Here is a 19,776-nt window from a genome sequence, read left to right on the forward strand (position 1 = left end):
AGTTTCCAAAATCGCACACCATGGACAACTCCAAAATTGTGCTGTTTGCTAATCTGTTGACTGTTCTTCAGAATTTGAAGTGACACATTCTAAAATAGCTTGCAGATTCCAATAAAACCTACATAATTTTGTCATTTTTCTTTCTTTCTTTAAGTCAGGATGTTGTGTTCTGGGACAGTGCAAGTGCCAGTTGTGCTTATTATTACAAATGACATGGAATTGTATAAAGTCATTGCCATGTATTGTCTCCAAAGAATTGTGTAGTGACAATTAAAATCAATATCTGGGAAAGTTACTAGTGCAAACATATTGATATGTTTTGCTCAGGTGGTTTATGACTTTAATTCTGGCTTTGAAAGTTTGGTTCATTTGCGTATATTTACAAAGAATATTTCTGCTGATCTTAAAAAGGGTGCAGCTAAGACTATGAACTTGTAAGTAGTATATATCAGTTTGATCTATATTAACAAACTGCTGTTTCAATTGACTTGTTAAGCTCTAATATCCAATAATATTATAATTCATTACACAAATATCTGTGTAGGACAAAGATTATAATCCTAGATGTGCAAATCCTTATGATTTGACCTTAAGTTTTACTGAAATAAGCCCTAAATTATGAACTTATTGAATAATCGAAAAATATGAAAATACTGTCACTGCAGTCAGATCCAGATATTGGCAGGTCCATGTTAGATTCAGTGGAGTTGGTCAAGGAACCAGACTAACTTGACAGGAGTACCACAGAAGCTTTAATCTACTCGTGTTTTTCATGCCAAATCCACGGTGAATACTCTGGTACCTCAGGATGGAATGCAATACCATTGCAGCTTAACCCATTTGCAGCAAAAGTTACTGAAGCAAACAAAGGCACAACACTGTTAATCCTTGCAGGACTCTAACTCAGATATTTTAAGACATTTCTGGCACTACTGTGCCAAATTGTTTACAAGTCAGAAGCTACTGCAGACTACCTAGACCCAGAACTGCCATTAAATAATGCATTGTGTGTATGGATCTTTGCAGTTTGTTAGGCATAATCAGCAAATCAAGCAACACAGACCCTAATTTGCTAATGCATTGTGTGTATGGATCATTGCAGTTTGTTAGGCATAATCAGCAAATCAAGCAACATAGACCCTAATCTGCTAATGCATTGTGTGTATGGATCATTGCAGTTTGTTAGGCATAATCAGCAAATCAAGCAACATAGACCCTAATCTGCTAATGCATTGTGTGTATGGATCATTGCAGTTTGTTAGGCATAATCAGCAAATCAAGCAACATAGACCCTAATCTGCTAATGCATTGTGTGTACGGATCATTGCAGTTTGTTAGGCATAATCAGCAAATCAAGCAACATAGACCCTAATCTGCTAATGCGCTGTGTGAGAGCAGATCAGGCTTTATGTTGTTTGCTGACTTATAAACAATATATGGCATATCATAGAAATCCCTCCCCAAAATCAATTTTGCTGTTATTTAATAATGATTCTTTAATAAGCCTTTTACTTATTAATAGCCATATTTTATAATAGGCATATGAATTTTTAATAAGCCTGTTATTTATTAATAAACCTAATGACTCTAAGCTTGTGTCCCAGAAGACATGCGTGGGGATCACAGAATAGTTTGTCATTAGTTTGCAAACATCCCATGATTAAAATATGATTCACCACTAAAGTTGGTTTTTATATACCTGGAGACTACGGTTTTACAGTTTTGGATGTCTGAGAAATGCAGTGTTTTTCATGTTTCCATTAGTTGCACCAAGTATCGAAAAATAAATAAATTGGAAATGTATGAGGTTTTATGTTGGGTTAATTGTGCATGTCAGTATTTTTAGCAAAGTAAAATATTGTTCTTGCAAATATCATTTATAAAACAGCTGTGAGCTTAAAAAACTTACTACAGTGGTCCCCTCTTATATGACCACCCCTTCTGCAATGGGAAAGGGGCCTTATAAGACCGGTGGCCTTTCCAGACAGGGCCTATATTTGTGAGATGTGTATATAGTAGGAAAGCTATATATAACTTAAAGCAGCTAATATCTTCATTTAAAAGTAGGATTAATTATTAAAATGTTCTTTTTGTCTTAAAAACACAGTTAATATTTAGGCGTGAAATGTGAGTGGGATATTGTTGGCATGCGCATTACAAAACCATTGAAAAATGTTATTTAAATCTTGGTAAATACGTTGTTTCATATTTAAAATTATTCTCTTCCCATGTTCTCCATTGCTAGAGAATATTTTCCATACCTTTTAGGGTCTTGTTTATTTGAGTCATCTCAACATAAAATCTTTTGGGAAGTGACTCTCCCTATTGTTGTCAAGTCTAATAAATTTTACCTTTTCTTCTAAAGTATTATTTCTTCATTTAGGTGATGACATGTTAATGTTCTGTAATGATTTATTGTTGCTTATTGTACAGTACTGCAATTTAATTTTGCAGACGAAACTTGTACACGAAAAACCTTTTTATAAAGGAAGTGATACATGTACTGTCACATGATATTTTGGTCTTTGTCTGGTACCCTGTTTTGTTCAAAGTTGATTGTTTCTGTGTCCATGTGTTAATCTGCAAAATCTATTTTTAGCCTATCTGACTGTGCTATGATCTTGACAAAAAAAATCCACTGTGTGAAGCCAAAAGCTGTATCAGAACATTGCTGACCCCATTTCCTGCAAACATTAGCACTAATGATATAATAACCTTAGTGGTACTTGTACTTTTGCCAAGACTTCTTTCAGTAACGAAAACCTGACATCGGAAACCGACATTGGGAAAGATAATCGGATTACTTACCTTATCATAATTAAATATTGGTTCTGGCCATATATTAATAATAAAATGTGGCCGCTTGTGAGGGGTAAATTTTATATTTGTGCACAAATATGTTGGCTGCTGGTCGCGTTAGCAGGGTGGCCTTTCTTGAGGGGTACTTTTGAACACAAACTCGTCAGTGGTAAGGGATTCTGGCCATAAAGAGTGGGTGGCCACTATTCAGGGGGGCCATTCATGTGGGGGTCCACTGTATAGTCTGAATATACCTCAGTCTATACAGTCTGAGGTATATTCAGACTATACACCATTATCATCTGTGCGTTTCAATTCAAATGGAAGTTCTCATTGTAAAAGACAACCCTGTTCACCAGTCATTTCCAATTCCTGGACAAGTCAATTTTCAGCTAAGGGGTGTATGCATGACTACATATATATGTGACCGCTCTGGTGGCCTAGTGGTTAGAGCATCTACCTTGGATGCGGAAGGTTGTGGGTTAGATCCCCGGCTGAGTCATACCAAAGACTTATAAAAAAATGGTACTAACAGCTGCCTCAATTGGCACTCAGCATTAAGAGGTTAGTGTTAGGACTGGTCGGCCTGGTGTCAGGATAATGTGAATGGGTGGGACATCATGCTACATGTCTGCGGCATGATGCCTCATGCTAGACAGCACTATAAACTGCCACACTGCAGACATCATAGCGATATGACTGAATTTTTTTAAAAGCTACATTAAAAATCCAAATCACACACACACACACACACACACACACATATATATATGTACATAGAAGGAAAATACTATGTTCTCTGCTTCTGATATTCAGAATGTCAAATCAAGCAAAGGAAAAGAATGACAATTACAAATTTTTGTTTCAGATGGATTTTACAAGCGGTGTAATTTTTAAGTACATGTGTGTAAAAGGTATAACTCTAAACTCTCAACATTATGGTAATTTATGGGATTATCTGGCAGTTACTAAATAGGATGAATGACGTCACAATATTGTCTGAGGAAATCAGCATGCCCATAGTGTACACAACATGGCCCCATGTTAGTATGGAAAGTCCATGAAACATGAAAGGCACAGAGAATGCCATTGTTAAGGCCACCTAGGTCACATTCAGGTTAGAAATTATAAATCAATTAACGAACTAAGTTCTGTGCACTTTTTATCACATTAATGATTTCTTTTAATTGAAATCGGTAGGGGGGTCCAAGCACACAGGGAGGTATAGTCAGACTAGCTTCCTATATAAAGTTATGGACAGAGAGTAAAATATTGTATTATTCAGGAATTGACATCAGTACATTATTGTTTTGGAAAGAAAATTTGTTTTTACTTTTGCAGCATAAAGATTTACCGACAGCACTGCATCCCACAACATCACCAGCTATATTCAATGAGGAACTTATGAGCAAGATAGATGAAAATGTTCGCCTTCACAAGCAGGTCAGTCACGTCAGATCTTTTTGTACTATCCAGTGCGATAAAAAAACAGTGGTGTTACAGCACACATTCATATAACACTCTCCATTGATGTCCTGGAGTATAAAACTGCCTTATTATGAAGTACATGATACATATAATGTTACTACTACATAATGAAATTGGATCCTGCCTTTTAAAATGATCCATGTTATGATGAAGGGCTCTGTAGTGAGGTAGTGCTGAAATACATTTTCCAGTGTTGTTGGCATTGTTATTTGTCAGTATTGAGATTTTATGTTGATTTTTTTAAAAGATATTTACAAGGAGAGTAAATCATGGTCAGGTTATAAGTTAAACATGATAAATGTTAATTTATGCTGCAGAATTTCAGTATATTATATGGTTTTTACATAACTGTAAATTACAACTACTAAGGCTCCACCTCTTAAAATGTGCCACAAAGCATGTGTCTGTGTTGTTCTGTGCATATTTGTGTGTGTGCATGCGCATGTGTCAGGGCATAACAAAGTCGCTTGCCTAACACCCAGGATAAGCTCAAAATTCAGTTTGGGAAAACTCAGGTTTTCAGGGTACTTCTCTATAGGCAGTGTCCAAAACCTGAGAGAGGTGATGTTAAATTCATAATGGACTGCTCTGTGGCTGAAGTGGTTAGAGCATCCACCTTGGATGCGGGAGGTTGTGGGTTCGATCCCCGGCCAATTCATACCAAAGACTTAGAAAAATGGTTCTAAAAGCTGCCTTGCTTGGCATTCAGCCTTAAGATGTTAGTGTTAGGACTGGTCGGCCTGGTGTCAGGATAATGTGACTGGGTGGGACATCATGCTACGTGTCTGCGGCATGATGCCCCAGTGCTAGACATCACTATAAGCTGTCACACTGCAGACATCGTAGCGATATGACTGAAAAATTGTTAAAGCTACGTTAAAAATACAGATCACATCACACATCCTATTGGTCAGTTTAAATAAGTGTTAGTATAAACATTGTAGTATAAGCAATATGTTAGTGATAAACATCAGTCAGTCCAATAGATACTTTCTGAAGGGTGCTGGTGGTACAATTTAGCAGTGAGAAGAGTTTTGTGATTTTTGTCTCAGAAACTATAGGAAATGTGACATTTGTCACACATCCTATTGTTCATTTTAAATTGGTCTTAGTTTAAACATTGTAGTACAAGCAGTGTGTTAGTGACAAAAATCAGTCAGTTCAATAGATTTTTTCTAAGTGTGCTGGTGGTACGATTTTGCAGTGAGAAGACCTTGGCGATTTTTGTTTCAGAAGCTGTAGAAAATGTGACCTTTGTCCTGTATGAGAAATAAAACAAAATGTCATTATTTATTTTATAATATGTCATGTTTCTTTTGCACAATAAATTCAATTTTAAAAACAAACACAGGATTTATTTTGCCTGTTCTTGGAGCTGGGATATGTCATGTAACATTACAACAATAAGGTAAACAATTAACAGCTTGTTGTGTACACATGTTAGCTTTAACCTGATTACTCTGTCTCTTAGTACTGCACCAGTCACAATGACTGCTTGACAGTTTTTTCAGTTTTGGTCCTCAGTTGACCACCTCTAACTTGTTTTTGGAATGCTTGGATAGAAAGTGTAAAAGTATTGCTTTTGGTTTTTTTTTTTCTTCAATTTTACATTTAAAGAAAAAATTAGTTAAGTTTCAAAAGTGCTTGATTTTAGCTCTGAAATGGTATTGCAGTAGATGGTCTTAAAATTTTTATTTTTTTGATGAATCACATGTATGCTAAAGCCAAGTGAGCATTAATTATAGGTAACACAGGCAATCAGTTCCCTACTATACTTTGTACTCAAAGTTTACAGCTTTTGACAGAAGTATGGTAAGTAGATTATCTTCATATGGGTAATGGGCGTACATGGGGATAAGTGTTAATAATTTACTATTCCTTCAACAACTTTAAAATAAAATTCCACATTTTATCAATGAGATTAAATTTTTATCAGGTATTCCACTTAGAATACTGGAGGGGCCTGATCTGAAATCAAAGGGATCCTAGGCATTGGGCATTCTGTATGGCCACCATGGCAGCCATCTTGAAAATCTTGTTATCAGTACTACTCCTGAATGAAAAGTCATTGGTATGGAGTGTTTGCCAGAAGACATGGTGTCTATTTGGTGCTAAGTGAAATAGGTGCCACCTGGACATCAAATATGGCTGACACAGTGGCCATTGCGAAAATCTTGCAACTGCTTCTGAATTGCTGGTCATATTGGCATGGGGTTATCACTAAAAGACCTTTTTATCATGTGTAGATGGACTTAAATGAAAATTGTGCCAGTCTGACATACAGTATGGCCACCACAGCTACCAGCTTAAAAATTGTATTATTGATACTCTTAAACAGAAAGTCATATCAGCAGAGGTCTTTCACTGGCAGGCTTCTTATGATGTCCGTTTTGTCTTAACTTAAAACCTGATATCCAGTATGGCTACTGCAGCTACCATCTTATCACTTCTTCTCTTAGATGGAAAGTTGTATCAACATTGGGTTTTTGCTGGAAGACTTATTATGTTATCTAGTTTATACTAAATCAAAATGGTGCCAATCTATCATCCTGTATGGCCACCTTCATGATCATCTTGAAAATGTTGTTATTGCTTTTCCTGTTTTTTCATGAGGAGACTAATTATGATTTTTAAATTGTAGTTCATGTTGACATTAGGTTTTCACCAGGAGACTAATTATGATTTTTAAATGGTAGTTGATGTTGACATTAGGTTTTCACCAGGAGACTAATTATGATTTTTAAATGGTAGTTCATGTTGACATTGGGTTTTCATCAGGAGATTAATTATGATTTTTAAATAGTAATTCATGTTGACATTGGGTTTTCACCAGAAGACTAATTATTGTATCTAGTTAGTTCTTAGTGAAAATGGTGCTGATCTGACCTCAAATATGGCTGTCATGATGAATATATTTAAAATCCTAACACAAATTAACTAGAATGGATGGTCATATCATCATGGAATTTTTCACTAAAAGTCTAGTTTGTCCTAAGTGAAATGGTGCCAATCTTTTTTCTCCAGATGGCTGCCACAGTGGCTAATTTGAAACTCTGATTATTAACAATTATCAGGGATGGTTTTAACACAGTAGTTTAAAAGAATAAATGGATAAATGGTTGTATCTTGAATTCCTGGAAATTCTTTTCAGACAGAAGAGCACCAGTTCTTTTGATACAAGGTAAAAGATGGAAAGTTTTTAATAGTTCATGAAGTATAATGGTTATTTTGAGTATTTTAATAATGCTTGCAGAATCATTGAATCATTTTAATAATGCTTGCAGAGTCAGTGAAACACTAGTTGGAGATAAACATATTTTGCCATTACATAATTTGACCTCTTAAATCACTTGTTCATGTTTTCCCATCACATGAGGGAGAAGCCCAAAATTTTGAGTCCAAAGTGACTCATGGACACATTGCTGTTTTTTCTTAGGTCCATGAAAATGAGATGACCTCCCAAGCCCAAATTCAGGAGCTCAAGGAGAAGTTATCACGTTTTGAACAAGATCACACCCAGCATGAGCAGGTGCTGCAGTCCTCTCAGCAAAAGAGCAAGGCTCAAATTGACAAGCTACAAGAGGAGAAGGCCATGTTAGAGGTAATAGTTCAGTCTACAAGGGCAGTATGACATAATGGTTAATGCTGTAGAATTAGCATTTAGGGGTCCATGGTTAAATACAAATTCTTTGCATCACACCATAACATTTTTAGTATTAAAGTAATAATCAAAATTAAAAGTTCTCAATCAGATATCTTGCGTAAAGCTTCTTGAAGAATTGAAACTTTGTAAATATAGAATCAAAACAGAAAATTTAAAAAAATCCTTCATCTTCATTGAATCCTGATTTAATCTGGGTAAACTTCCGTTTTTTGTGGTATGTCAATTTATTTGTATCAAAGTCCATGACTGGATGTAGAATGCTTAATCATTTTGATAGATTGCTTTATTCCTCAAAATTATGTTGCTGATTTGTTTATTTTGCCTAGACTATATTCTGTTCCTGCAAAATAAAAAGGTTTTGAGAGATGTCCCATTAATTAGGATTCACTTGTTATGAATTAAGACCCTTGTGCAGAGAAGTAATGACTTGAAACATGTATACTGAGAGGTCATGACCAGAGGCACTTATAATGAGAGGTAGTGACTAGACACAATTATAATGAGATGTAGTGACTTGAGACAGTTATAATGAGAGGTAGTGACTAGAGACAATTATAATGAGAGGTAGTGACTAGAGGCACTTATAATGAAAGGTTGACTAGAGACACTTATCATGAGAGGTAATGACTAGAGACAATTATATTGAGAGGTAGTGACTAGAGACAATTATAATGAGAGGTAGTGACTAGAGACAATTATAATGAGAGGTAGTGACTAGAGACAATTATAATGAGAGGTAGTGATCAGAGGCACTTATAATGAGAAATAGTGACTAGAGACAGTTATAATGAGAGGTAGTGACTAGAGACAAGTATAATGAGAAAAAGTGACTTGAGACAATTATAATGAGAGGTAGTGACCAGAGGCATTTAAAATTAGAGGTAGTGACTAGAGAACTTATAATGAGAGGTATTGACTAGAAACAATTATATTGAATGGTAGTGACTAGAGACAATTATAATGACAGGTAATGACCAGAGGCACTTATAATGGGAGGTAGTGACTAGAGGCACTTATAATGAAAGGTTGACTAGAGACACTTATCGTGAGAGGTAGTGACTAGAGACACTTATCATGAGAGGTAGTGACTAGAGACAATTATAATGAGAGGTAGTGACTAGAAACAATTGAATGGTAGTGACTAGAGACAATTATAATGAGAGGTAGAGACCAGAGGCACTTATAATGAGAGGTAGTGACTAGAGGCACTTATAATGAAAGGTTGACTAGAGACACTTATCATGAGAGGTAGTGACTTGAGATAGTTATAGCAAGAGGTAGTGGCTAGAGACAGTTATAATGAGAGGTAGTGACTAGAGACAGTTATAATGAGAAGTAGTGACCAGAGGCGCTTATAATGAGAGGTAGTGACTAGAGACACTTATGCTGAGAGGTATTGTAGTGACTAGATACACTTATAATGAGAGGTAGTGACTAGAGACAGTTACAATGAGAGGTAGTGACCAGAGGCACTTAAATGAGAGGTAGTGACTAGAGACACTTATGCTGAGAGGTAGTGACTAGATACACTTATAATGAGAGGTAGTGACTTGAGATACTTATAATGAGAGGTAGTGACTATAGATATATATATGCTGAGAAGTAATGACTAGATCCCTGTCTAGAAATGCCAATAAGGCTACTTTCCTGCTGTTGAAGGGGTGGCCATATAAAAAGGGAACATATTTTTACAGTTATTGAATGTATTTGGTTACTTTCTTTAATTTGAATGTTAATAGATATTTTTAAAAATAGTATTTTAATTAAATTCAGTTCATGATATATTTTTTGATATTTATCTTTAGGTCAAACTGCAAAGTTTAGACTTTGAAATCAGAAGTTACAGATCCAGAGCTGAATTGGCGTAAGCACTTTTATATCTCTACAGCAACTCTTGCTTTACATGGATGCTTTTAAAAGTATAGCCATTGTTACGTGATGCATAGAGATTTTTGACATTCTGAGAAATATGTTTTATGTCAATTATCATTATTATTTTTCTTGCTCTGCATTTACTCATTTTTCATCTCTCTCTTTTTGTCTCTTTCTCCTCAACACACACATAACATCATATACACATAAATGTCTGATTACTCAAGATAAAATAAAATCCTACATCTTGATAATCTTGTTTTCATTTTCCTCCTGAATGGATGGTTATGTCAGCAAAAGTTTTCACTGAAAGACCATATGATGTCTAGTTAGTTCTAATTGTAAATGCTGCCAGTCTGACGTTCAATATGGCCACCGTATCAAGCATATTGAAAATCTATTTTACATTACTTCTCCAGAATAGATATTTATATTCACATGTAGTTTTCAATAAAAGACTTTTTAAGATGTCTGTTTGGTCCCCAATGAAAATGCTGTTGATCCTTTGACATGCAATATGGCCATCTTGGAAATCTTGCTATCACTTCTCCTGAATGAATGGTTATATGAACATGGATTTTTCACTCTAAGACTTTTTACAATATCTACTTGGTCATAAACAAGTATCTTGCCAGTTGAACATCCAAAATATCATAATCACTACTACTTTTAAATGGATATGCAGGGTATTAACCCAAAGACTTATTATGCTGTCTGGTTGGTCTTGAATGAAAACGTTGCTGATATTAAATCCAATATGGCTGCCATGGTGGCCATCTTGAAAATCGTGTTATTGCTATTCTTCTAGAATGGATGATGCTGTTGACATGGAGTTTTCACTAAAAGATATCCTTTGATGTCTAGTTGGTCCTAAATAAAGTTGGTACTGATCCAACAACCAGCATGGATGATGTGGTGGCTGTCCTAAAACTCTTCTTGTTGCATTGTTTTCTAAACAGATTGTCATATCAAGATGCAGTTTTCACTAAAAGACTCATGATGTCTGGTTTATTGTAATTCAGAATGATTCTGATCTGACATTCAGTGTGGTCACCAGTGTGGCAGATTGGTTGTGGTAATGTGTATTTTTTACTAAATGACGTCTTATGATGTCTAGTTGAAAATGTTGCTAAATTAGACTTTCAGTTTCTTGGTCATTGTGGCCATCTGTAAATCAGATTGCATCATTCTAGATGAATGTCATGGCATAATGAGGGCTTAATTAAATGGCTTTTATGATATATATATATATATATATATATATATATATATATATATATATATATATATATATATATATATATATATATATCTATATATATATATATATAGTTTCTACTAAATGACAGTAGTGCCGATCAGACCTCCGATATGGCATCGTGGTAGCCATCTTGAAAATATTGTTATGTTCTATCAAACCTGTCCTAATGGTCAGCTGAGTTCAATGGTTACCTAGTCACAATAGACATTCTAATTTCCCACCAGCACATTTCCAATATAAATATGTAATCAGTGGTCACCGGTCATCAGGAGTCAGTGGCCATGTGTTTCTTAACCAAGCAGTGGTTTCACCCTGCCTTCTGTGGTCACGGGAGCATATCAGCTGTGACCACTTCAAGTATGTTGTTGTTGTAGGGTTTAATGCCATTTTGCAGCACAAGATAGGCTATACATAGCTGCCAGTATAATTGGTGGAGGAAGAACCCTGGAAAAGCCCGGGAAGAACCACCGACCCACGAGAAGCTACTGGCAGGCTTTCTCACATACCAACGTTAGCCGAGCCTGAGACTCGAACTCACGCAGAGGTGAGATGGCAGTGATCCGTAATGGTGAGCGCTTTAGACCACTCGGCCACTCAGGTGCCCCTCAAGTATGCAGATTAAACTTCTTTTGTTGGATGAGCAAGGTATGGTACATATAAAGGTATATTACCTTAATCAACAGCTGCGGAAAGTTTCTTTTCATTTCCTAATCATCAGAGGTCTCTTGCTTAATCTATCAATTGTTTGATGTGTGAACACCTGTTTTCATGCCTAATTACATAAGCTGGCCTAACAAAATGTCAGTCCAGTGTTTTCCAATCATAGTTAAAGTTTGGATGCAAATTGATCTAATGGTTGGCAATGACAGTGATCATAGGAGAATCAGGGATGATGTAATGTACATGAGGGATTACAGTGAGAATATATTGATCTTGTGTGGAACATTTTATGTTATTATTTTGTTATTTTCATTTTTGCTAAATCGCTACACTAAATACATGTATCAGGATAGCACACTAATAATATGCAAGAAATAATAAAAAATAATACTGCTGCTACTGATAGTACTAATGCTATTTGATATGCTGACTGGTAGGGGAAATTGTAGACCCAGTTTATAAATGGCCTCTTGAGTGAGAAAATAGTTGCAATGTGACCCCTCACACAAAAATGTTGGATACCTCTGACATATAGTGACACTGAGTTGAGATAAATGATTTTTTGTCCATGATATCCTGTTAAAGGTCAAAGGCCATGATACAATAAAAAAGACCATGATATAAAATTTTGTAGTGTACCGGCAGGTATCTTTTGAATATATTAGCTTTGACATGTAAGAAGATAGTTTTGTTACTAAATTTGATGCTTTACATTTTAGTTTCTCTAGAATATTGTTGATGGTTTCAGTAATCAGCAGTTAAATATAATGAAAGGACTGAAGAAACAGACTTACTTTGTATCATTTATGTTCATAGGTATAGTTTCTCATGAAAATGGTCTTTTCATTGGAAATTTGGTGTAGTGGAAGGAGTCCTCTTATTTCCTCAGCAGACTCATTGTTCCTTGGGTATTTACATTTGGGGTTTGTAGCAATGATGAAATCTACAAAAGTTGATACCCCATAAAAAGTAGTGAATACACAGTATCTTGGATTCCAGGAAATTCTTTTCAGCCAGTAGAGAATCATTTTTTCAAGGGACCCTGATTATGCTATTGTGTTTTTTGTCACTCTGCACATGAATGTACCCGTATTGTTGACACTCATAATATTACACTTACCACACTTCATATGTGGTTCCATTATTGGCCATTTTCCAGTATAACTAACCAAATGTAGGTCACTGTGACTTTGTAGTGTAATAAATTTATCACTGAAGTACAGGTGATATCTCTTTTTCTATGGGCATACATCACCAGTCACTCATGCCTTGCATACTGACAACCATTTTTCAACAACCAGATTTGATTGTCTTTTTTTTATTTTGTATTAATTTTATTTTTATGTTATAAAAGCACTTCCCTTTCTTTTGCAGGGAAGAAAAGTTACAAGCAGTTCATCAGGATCTGAAAGCTCAGTTGAATGCAGCAAATAAATTAATAGCAGACAAATTGCCATTTATAGATACAAGTATGTACCGTATACATGATTTATTTCAAGAGGATGCTGTTTTTTACTTCATTTTCTTTTACAGCCATTTAAACATTGGACTTTTTTTGGAATGTAATTGAGTAATTGTCATTTAATAGAACTTTTGTATCAGATGTAAAGAAGAATTCAAGGAAATTTTACCAAATTTGTGGTGTTTATATTATGTTGTGAATACAAAGTATTAACTTAATATTAGGAACAATAGTTAAATTTATTTCTGATAAATTCATAGCCTGTGTAAAATATCTCCTTAAAAATCCATTGAAATGTAATGTTTGAACTTCAGATTTGCTTTAAATAAATAGAAAGTCCACATTGCATTTTATTGTATTACTTATGTAGTAGGATACATCTTTTCAATAGTCTCTGCACCTGAACAGAATTTTTTGTATTTCTAATCAAATAAATTGTTTGAATGTAGTGTAGTATCACAGCAGTATTGGCCGCATTAGAGCTTGTCTGTGATGTCACAAGGTTGGTTGGTTTGCAATGGCTACAAGTACTTTTGGTTAAATTTTGTTAAATTACAGTTCTTCCATGTAGAACATAAGAAACATAGTACACCACTCCCTCGATAACTCGGGCCCTTATAACTCGTGAACCTGCTTACAATGTGGGGTTAGGCGTGGATCACATTTTTAAGCCAGAAAATACCCCTAAAATTGATCCCTATTTGTTGAACTTGAAGAAAATCGCACTCAAAATTGGTAACAGAAACTTTGATGTATCACTCATTTTATCGTAAAAAACAGTACATAGGACCTGGAAATTTTAATCAGCACTATGAAATATAAAATTTAAAAATGGGTCATACAGTTTTTTTACATTTTCTTTCCAAACGACATTCCATGTACACCACAATTAATGATGTAAGGAAATTTTGATCAATGGAAATGTCACTTACTCCGAGTGGAGGCAGTACTTCAGTAAATAAATACAAATTAAATAATTTTTTTATCAATTGAAATTTGTGTTCTAGTTCTATCTTTCAGTTCATTTTAAGTGTAATTGTCATAATTGCAGTGTGTCCTCATGTAATTAAATGTAAAATGCATCAATCTACCATAACAGCTATGTCCACAAGCTTTTCTCTGAGATCCTAATTAAGTGCCAACTGTGTTTTGATAACTGACTTGCGGAAGTATTTGTTGTATTGTTGCACTGAATTAAAAGCTGGCCTCCTTTTATATTATCATGTTAATTATGTCTTTTGAATCAAATGAAGGAGGTGGAATGAAAGAACTGTTAAAAGGCATGAAAATCCTACAAACTTAAAATCTAGTTGCCCAGTAATATGTCAGGTTGAATTCACTTCATTTGATCAATCGAACACTTATAAATGTTATTGTGTATGTAACATAAACTACCTTAAATTAACCAACTCTTTCGTAACTGTGATCAAAGATGACAAGGCAGAGAAGAGAAATGAATACTTTGTATAAAGAAAAGAGCTTGATTTCACAGATATGGAACATTGTGGGCAAGCAAGTTTCAGAGAATTCTTGAACTGGCACTTAGAGATATCCTGAAGGATTATAAGAAGTTTCATTATTACTTCCAGTGAAATCACAACATCAGTATTGTACTAATTGAACAATACAAAAATTGAGTTTTGACTTAGACAATTGTCTCATGAAATAAATGTCACGTGTTTTTGTAAAAAAAGGAATCTTATTTGGCAGTGTGTCAACAGTTGTCTAGTTCTCTGCTATGTGGACTCCCGATTTGGCAGGATACTATTACACACCACTACAGGAACCAGACTCGTCAAGAAAACAAAAAGCAGTGATGTAATACTCAGATTTTTCGTGTACACATGATGGTTGTTGAAACCAGTTGCAACAATCTTTCATATGTTGGACATTTTGAAAATAAATTATTTAAACATTATAGTAAACAACTTCATTAGAAAAAGTGCGTTACTAAAAATTATTATCGACGTGTTTTAAAATGAGGATTCTGTCATTAAATAGCCCAGTTCCCCAATGCTGCTCCCCTCCCCCCACAGTTTTCACGATGTCAAAGCGATTTTTAAAAAATTTGGAGGTCCCTCTGTAACTTGCGCCTTGCTTATAGTTCAGTATATGTTTGTGGATCCTGTTGTGTGCTAGTTTTATCGAGGGTTTGGTGTATAACTATTTACTAGTCAGAAATTTCTGATTTTGAAGCTATAATACAAACCGATGCATTTAATTTTTAGTCCAGATAAAACATGATTTTTCTGTTTTCAAACTTTTTTCCAGAATTGTCTTTTACACTTTCACTTCAGAATCAGGAATCTTCACAAGCTTAAGTCATCATTGTCAAAATGGCACATTTCAATTAAATATAAATATCACTTTAAGTTAATATGGTTACATTTTTTTATTTTATGAAAATATTTGATTCTAACAACATTCCTTGCTGTAATATATATAGCACTGCAGTAAACACAAACTAATCAATGGACTGATTGGAGATCATCAGATGCTTCCATATCATTAGAGTGTCTGCCTCGGATGCTGGAGGTCAGAGGTTTGAACCCCAGTTGAGTCATACCAAAGACTTTTTTAAAAAATTGTACTAACAGCTACCTCACTAGGCACTCAGCATTAAGAGGTTAGTGTTGGGACTGATTGGTCTGGTGTCAGGATAATGTGACTGGGTGTGACATCATGCTACATGTCTGCAGCATGATGCCCCAATGCAAGACATCACTATAAACTGTTACACTGCAGATATCATAGCGATATGACTGAAATTTTTTTAAAGCTACTTTAAAAATCGAAATCACACACACTCCATGTCGTTCATTCTACCTGTGCCATTTGGTAGTGCCAAAATACATGGTAGATATGCTAGATTTCACAGATGCAAGATTTCTCAAATTTCATTTACATTTTCCATAATTATAAAATCTATATCTATCAAATAATAAACTGTGAAAAGTTTCATTGAATTTTTCCTTTAAATCTTCTTTTGGTTTCAAGACAAATTTAATCATTCACCATAATGTTTCCTAAAGATTTTTCTTATCAATTGGTTGTACTTGAGTCACATGGAAAGTTAGAACAAGTTTTATTATGTATTCTCTGCAACTCTGATTTTAAACCAAGTCACACTGAAGGTAGAAGACTCTAGATGATCTACTTACACCAGGTCACACTGAATGCAGAAGACTCCAAATAATCCTCTTAGACCAGGTCACACTGAAGGTAGAAGACCCCAAATAATCCACTTACACCAAGTCACACTGAAGGTAGAAGACTCCAAATAATCCTCTTACACCAAGTCACACTGAAGGTAGAAGACTCCAAATAATCCTCTTAGACCAAGTCACACTGAAGGTAGAAGACTTCAAATAATCCTCTTACACCAAGTCACACTGAAGGTAGAAGACTTCTCATAATCCTCTTACACCAAGTCACACTGAAGGTAGAAGACTCCAAATAATCCTCTTAGACCAAGTCACACTGAAGGTAGAAGACTTCAAATAATCCTCTTAGACCAGGTCACACTGAATGTAGAAGACTTCAAATAATCCTCTTAGACCAGGTCACACTGAATGTAGAAGACTTCAAATAATCCTCTTAGACCAGGTCACACTGAAGGTAGAAGACTCCAAATAATCCTCTTAGACCAGGTCACACTGAATGTAGAAGACTTCAAATAATCCTCTTAGACCAGGTCACACTGAAGGTAGAAGACTTCAGATAATCCTCTTAGACCAGGTCACACGGAAGGTAGAAGACTAGATGATCCACAGGAGACTGTCAGTCTTGCATATATCAGCAACAGAGATTTTATCCTTGGTCTGCAGAGGTGCATAGCAAATATATTACACATATTTAAAAACTCTTTTTTGCAGAACATAGGGATTTAAATGGCTTGAATTTGCCGACACATGACCGTCGACACCAACTTCGATCTAGAGAACTGGTCAGTCAGGCATCAAATTTACTAGCAGAGTTGATACAGGGATTGTCAAATTTTTATACCTACACAGAGCAGAGATCAAAAATCTACCCTTGTGATGGCAAAGTGGAACCTATCAGTCCTGTGAATGAAAAGGTAATTTGCTAAGAAGCAGTTTGTTAAAATCAGAGAACCTTGCAGTGTTTTCATTTATCTTATCATTGTGTCTTTTATTCCTTCACCTCCAAAACTGAAATGTAATGAAATATAATCAAGGAAAACAATTATTTTTGACCTCTAAAATCTGATTGTCATGCAAGAAGTGACAGTGCAAAAATTTCTTTTTCATTTCTGGATAATTACAATTGGAGTCTATTAATACATGATACCAAAGGAAAACAACTCTTTGAAATTCTCAGGCAGAAAGAAAGGAAAGTAAATAACTATAAAAACAATAATTTTTAATTGATAAATGGTTTCATCTATCAGGGTATATTTTTATAGCTTTCATTTAAGATGTAAGACATGACTTCTCTTGCTACTGTAATTAAAGTATTTTGTTTTCTTGAAGTTTTGCAAGTTTCTCCATGAGAATGTCATCCACCTACGGCCAGTTGAGCAATCCCTTCGAAGCTTCTTGGAAAGTTTAAAGGATGACTCTCTAACTACACTGGTAAGGCTTCAGAATATTTTAAGGTGGAATTGGACCAGCAGTAGCTATATAAAACTAAAGTCATCAGGGGAATAGCCAAGCTAACCTCAGTGTCATAGTATCTGTCTAATGTTGCAGTTGCTATACTCACACGTTTTGTAAAGATAGGCAGGGATCATGTGACACCATCCATTTATCTGTGCATCCATGTGTTTAAATTCATAAATAATCCAGCTTTTGAGGTCCTATGCCTCCTGTTTGTAAAAAAAATTTTTTTAACACAATAGTTCACCTGCACAAAAACACTCATTGATTTATACAAGTAAAATGGATTACTGTGACAAATTTTTCTCAGATTAGTCTCCCAATAAAGCATGAAAAATTCTGATGTACAGTGGAACCCCGCTATAATGCACCCCGATTTAATGCAAATTTGGATATAACGCAGTTGTGGCATGGCTCCTGAAATTTCGTATATTCGCACATGAAAAAAAATTTTTTTTCCAAAGTACATGAAATAGTGTATAAATAAATTAGTATCATTATGGAGAGGAGATCGCGTATGGATTCCAATTTAATATGATCGTGGCGTGGTTCCTGAAATAGGGTGTAAAACATTTATTATCATTTTGGGGGAAGAGTTTGCTTATAAATTTTAATATAATACGATCATGGCGTAGCTTCTGAAATTTAACAATATCACCAGGTTCTTAAAGTGTTATGCCAAAAATAAACATTATCAGAAATGTTACTTATTACTGATCCAGTAAAAAAAAAAGAAGCCGCCAGCATGTTTGCTGGGCTTGGTGGTGTTATTAGACGCAATCAGTTGACCAGTAAACAATGTCCGCTTGATTAGCTGGAAATTGAAAGGGTATGAAATTGGACATGTGTTCAGGTTTTAAAATAATATATAAAAGTAACTCATGACATTTGCAGGCCTACTACTCTTAGTTCTCGAGTTTTACATGTACATGGGGTTGGCTTATGAACTTGTTATTAATTTCCTATTTTTTTATAAAAATATTTTACCGTTATGGAAAAGCAAGTTCACAAACGCAATTCGTTCTCTGCACTTTGCTCAAAAAAATTGATATCATTTTGGGGAAGAGATTGTGTATGAATTTGAATACAATACGATATATAATACGATTGTGGCATGGTTCCTGAAATTTTAAATACATGTACGTGTATTTTTCTCGTACCCGGAAAAAATACTTTTTTTAAAGTAAGAGAAATAATGTGTAAAACGTTTATTATCATTTTGGGGAAGAATTCGCTTATGAATTCGAATATAATACAATCGTGGCTTGGCTTCTGAAATGTAACAATTTCACCAGGTTCTTGAAGTCTTATGCCAAAATAAACATTCTCAGAAATGTTACTTATTACTGGTCCATGAGTAAAGCCAGTAAGTCGTCTTTGTGATTGTCTTCAATTAATTCTGTATACATCCATTGCTCAAACAATAGCCGACATGTGTTTCTTCTTTAACTGCATACACAAAAATCAGCAGACAATGCGGTGGTTGATAAAAGATTCTCACAATTTAATAAACATAAAAAAAACAAAAGCCACCAACATGTTTGCTGGGCTTGATGGTGTTATTAGATGCAATCAGTTGACCAGTAATTAATGCCCGCTTTATTAGCTGGAAATTGAAAGGGTATGAAATTGTATATGCGTTCAGCTTTACATTGTTCTTTAAAAAGTGACTTGTGACCAATGCAGGCCTACTGCACTTAGTTCTCGGGTTTTACATGGGTATGGTGTTTGTTTATGAACTCGTTATTAATATCATATTTTTTATATAAACATATTTTATCGTTATGGAAAAGCAAGTTCACAAACGCAAATCATTCTTTGCACTTTGCGCCATGATTAGTATAGTAGTTATCACACGTTTCTTTTGATATTCACAAAATCTGAAGTAAAAGTTACATGTACGCTGAAAGCATGTGTTGATTTGTAATTATTCTGTTGTAGTCCTTAAAAC

At 34.9% G+C, this 19,776-nt stretch overlaps 1 protein-coding gene across 1 annotated transcript in view; it reads left to right on the forward strand.

Moving 5' to 3' along the window:
- The window catches only part of LOC149805417 (protein phosphatase 1 regulatory subunit 21-like), an 87,074-nt gene that overhangs the window by 13,499 nt on the left and 53,799 nt on the right, over positions 1–19,776 (forward strand). Inside the window, exons 4-9 of the mRNA XM_089949980.1 lie at positions 4,141–4,242; positions 7,724–7,888; positions 9,757–9,815; positions 13,119–13,213; positions 17,082–17,284; positions 17,700–17,801. Coding sequence (XP_089806106.1) covers positions 4,141–4,242; positions 7,724–7,888; positions 9,757–9,815; positions 13,119–13,213; positions 17,082–17,284; positions 17,700–17,801 — 726 coding nt within the window. The remainder of the gene's footprint in view (positions 1–4,140; positions 4,243–7,723; positions 7,889–9,756; positions 9,816–13,118; positions 13,214–17,081; positions 17,285–17,699; positions 17,802–19,776) is intronic.

Source organism: Sinohyriopsis cumingii, chromosome 2, assembly GCF_028554795.1.
Source record: "Sinohyriopsis cumingii isolate HCF-2022 chromosome 2, ASM2855479v2, whole genome shotgun sequence".
NCBI classification, from domain to species: domain Eukaryota; kingdom Metazoa; phylum Mollusca; class Bivalvia; order Unionida; family Unionidae; genus Sinohyriopsis; species Sinohyriopsis cumingii.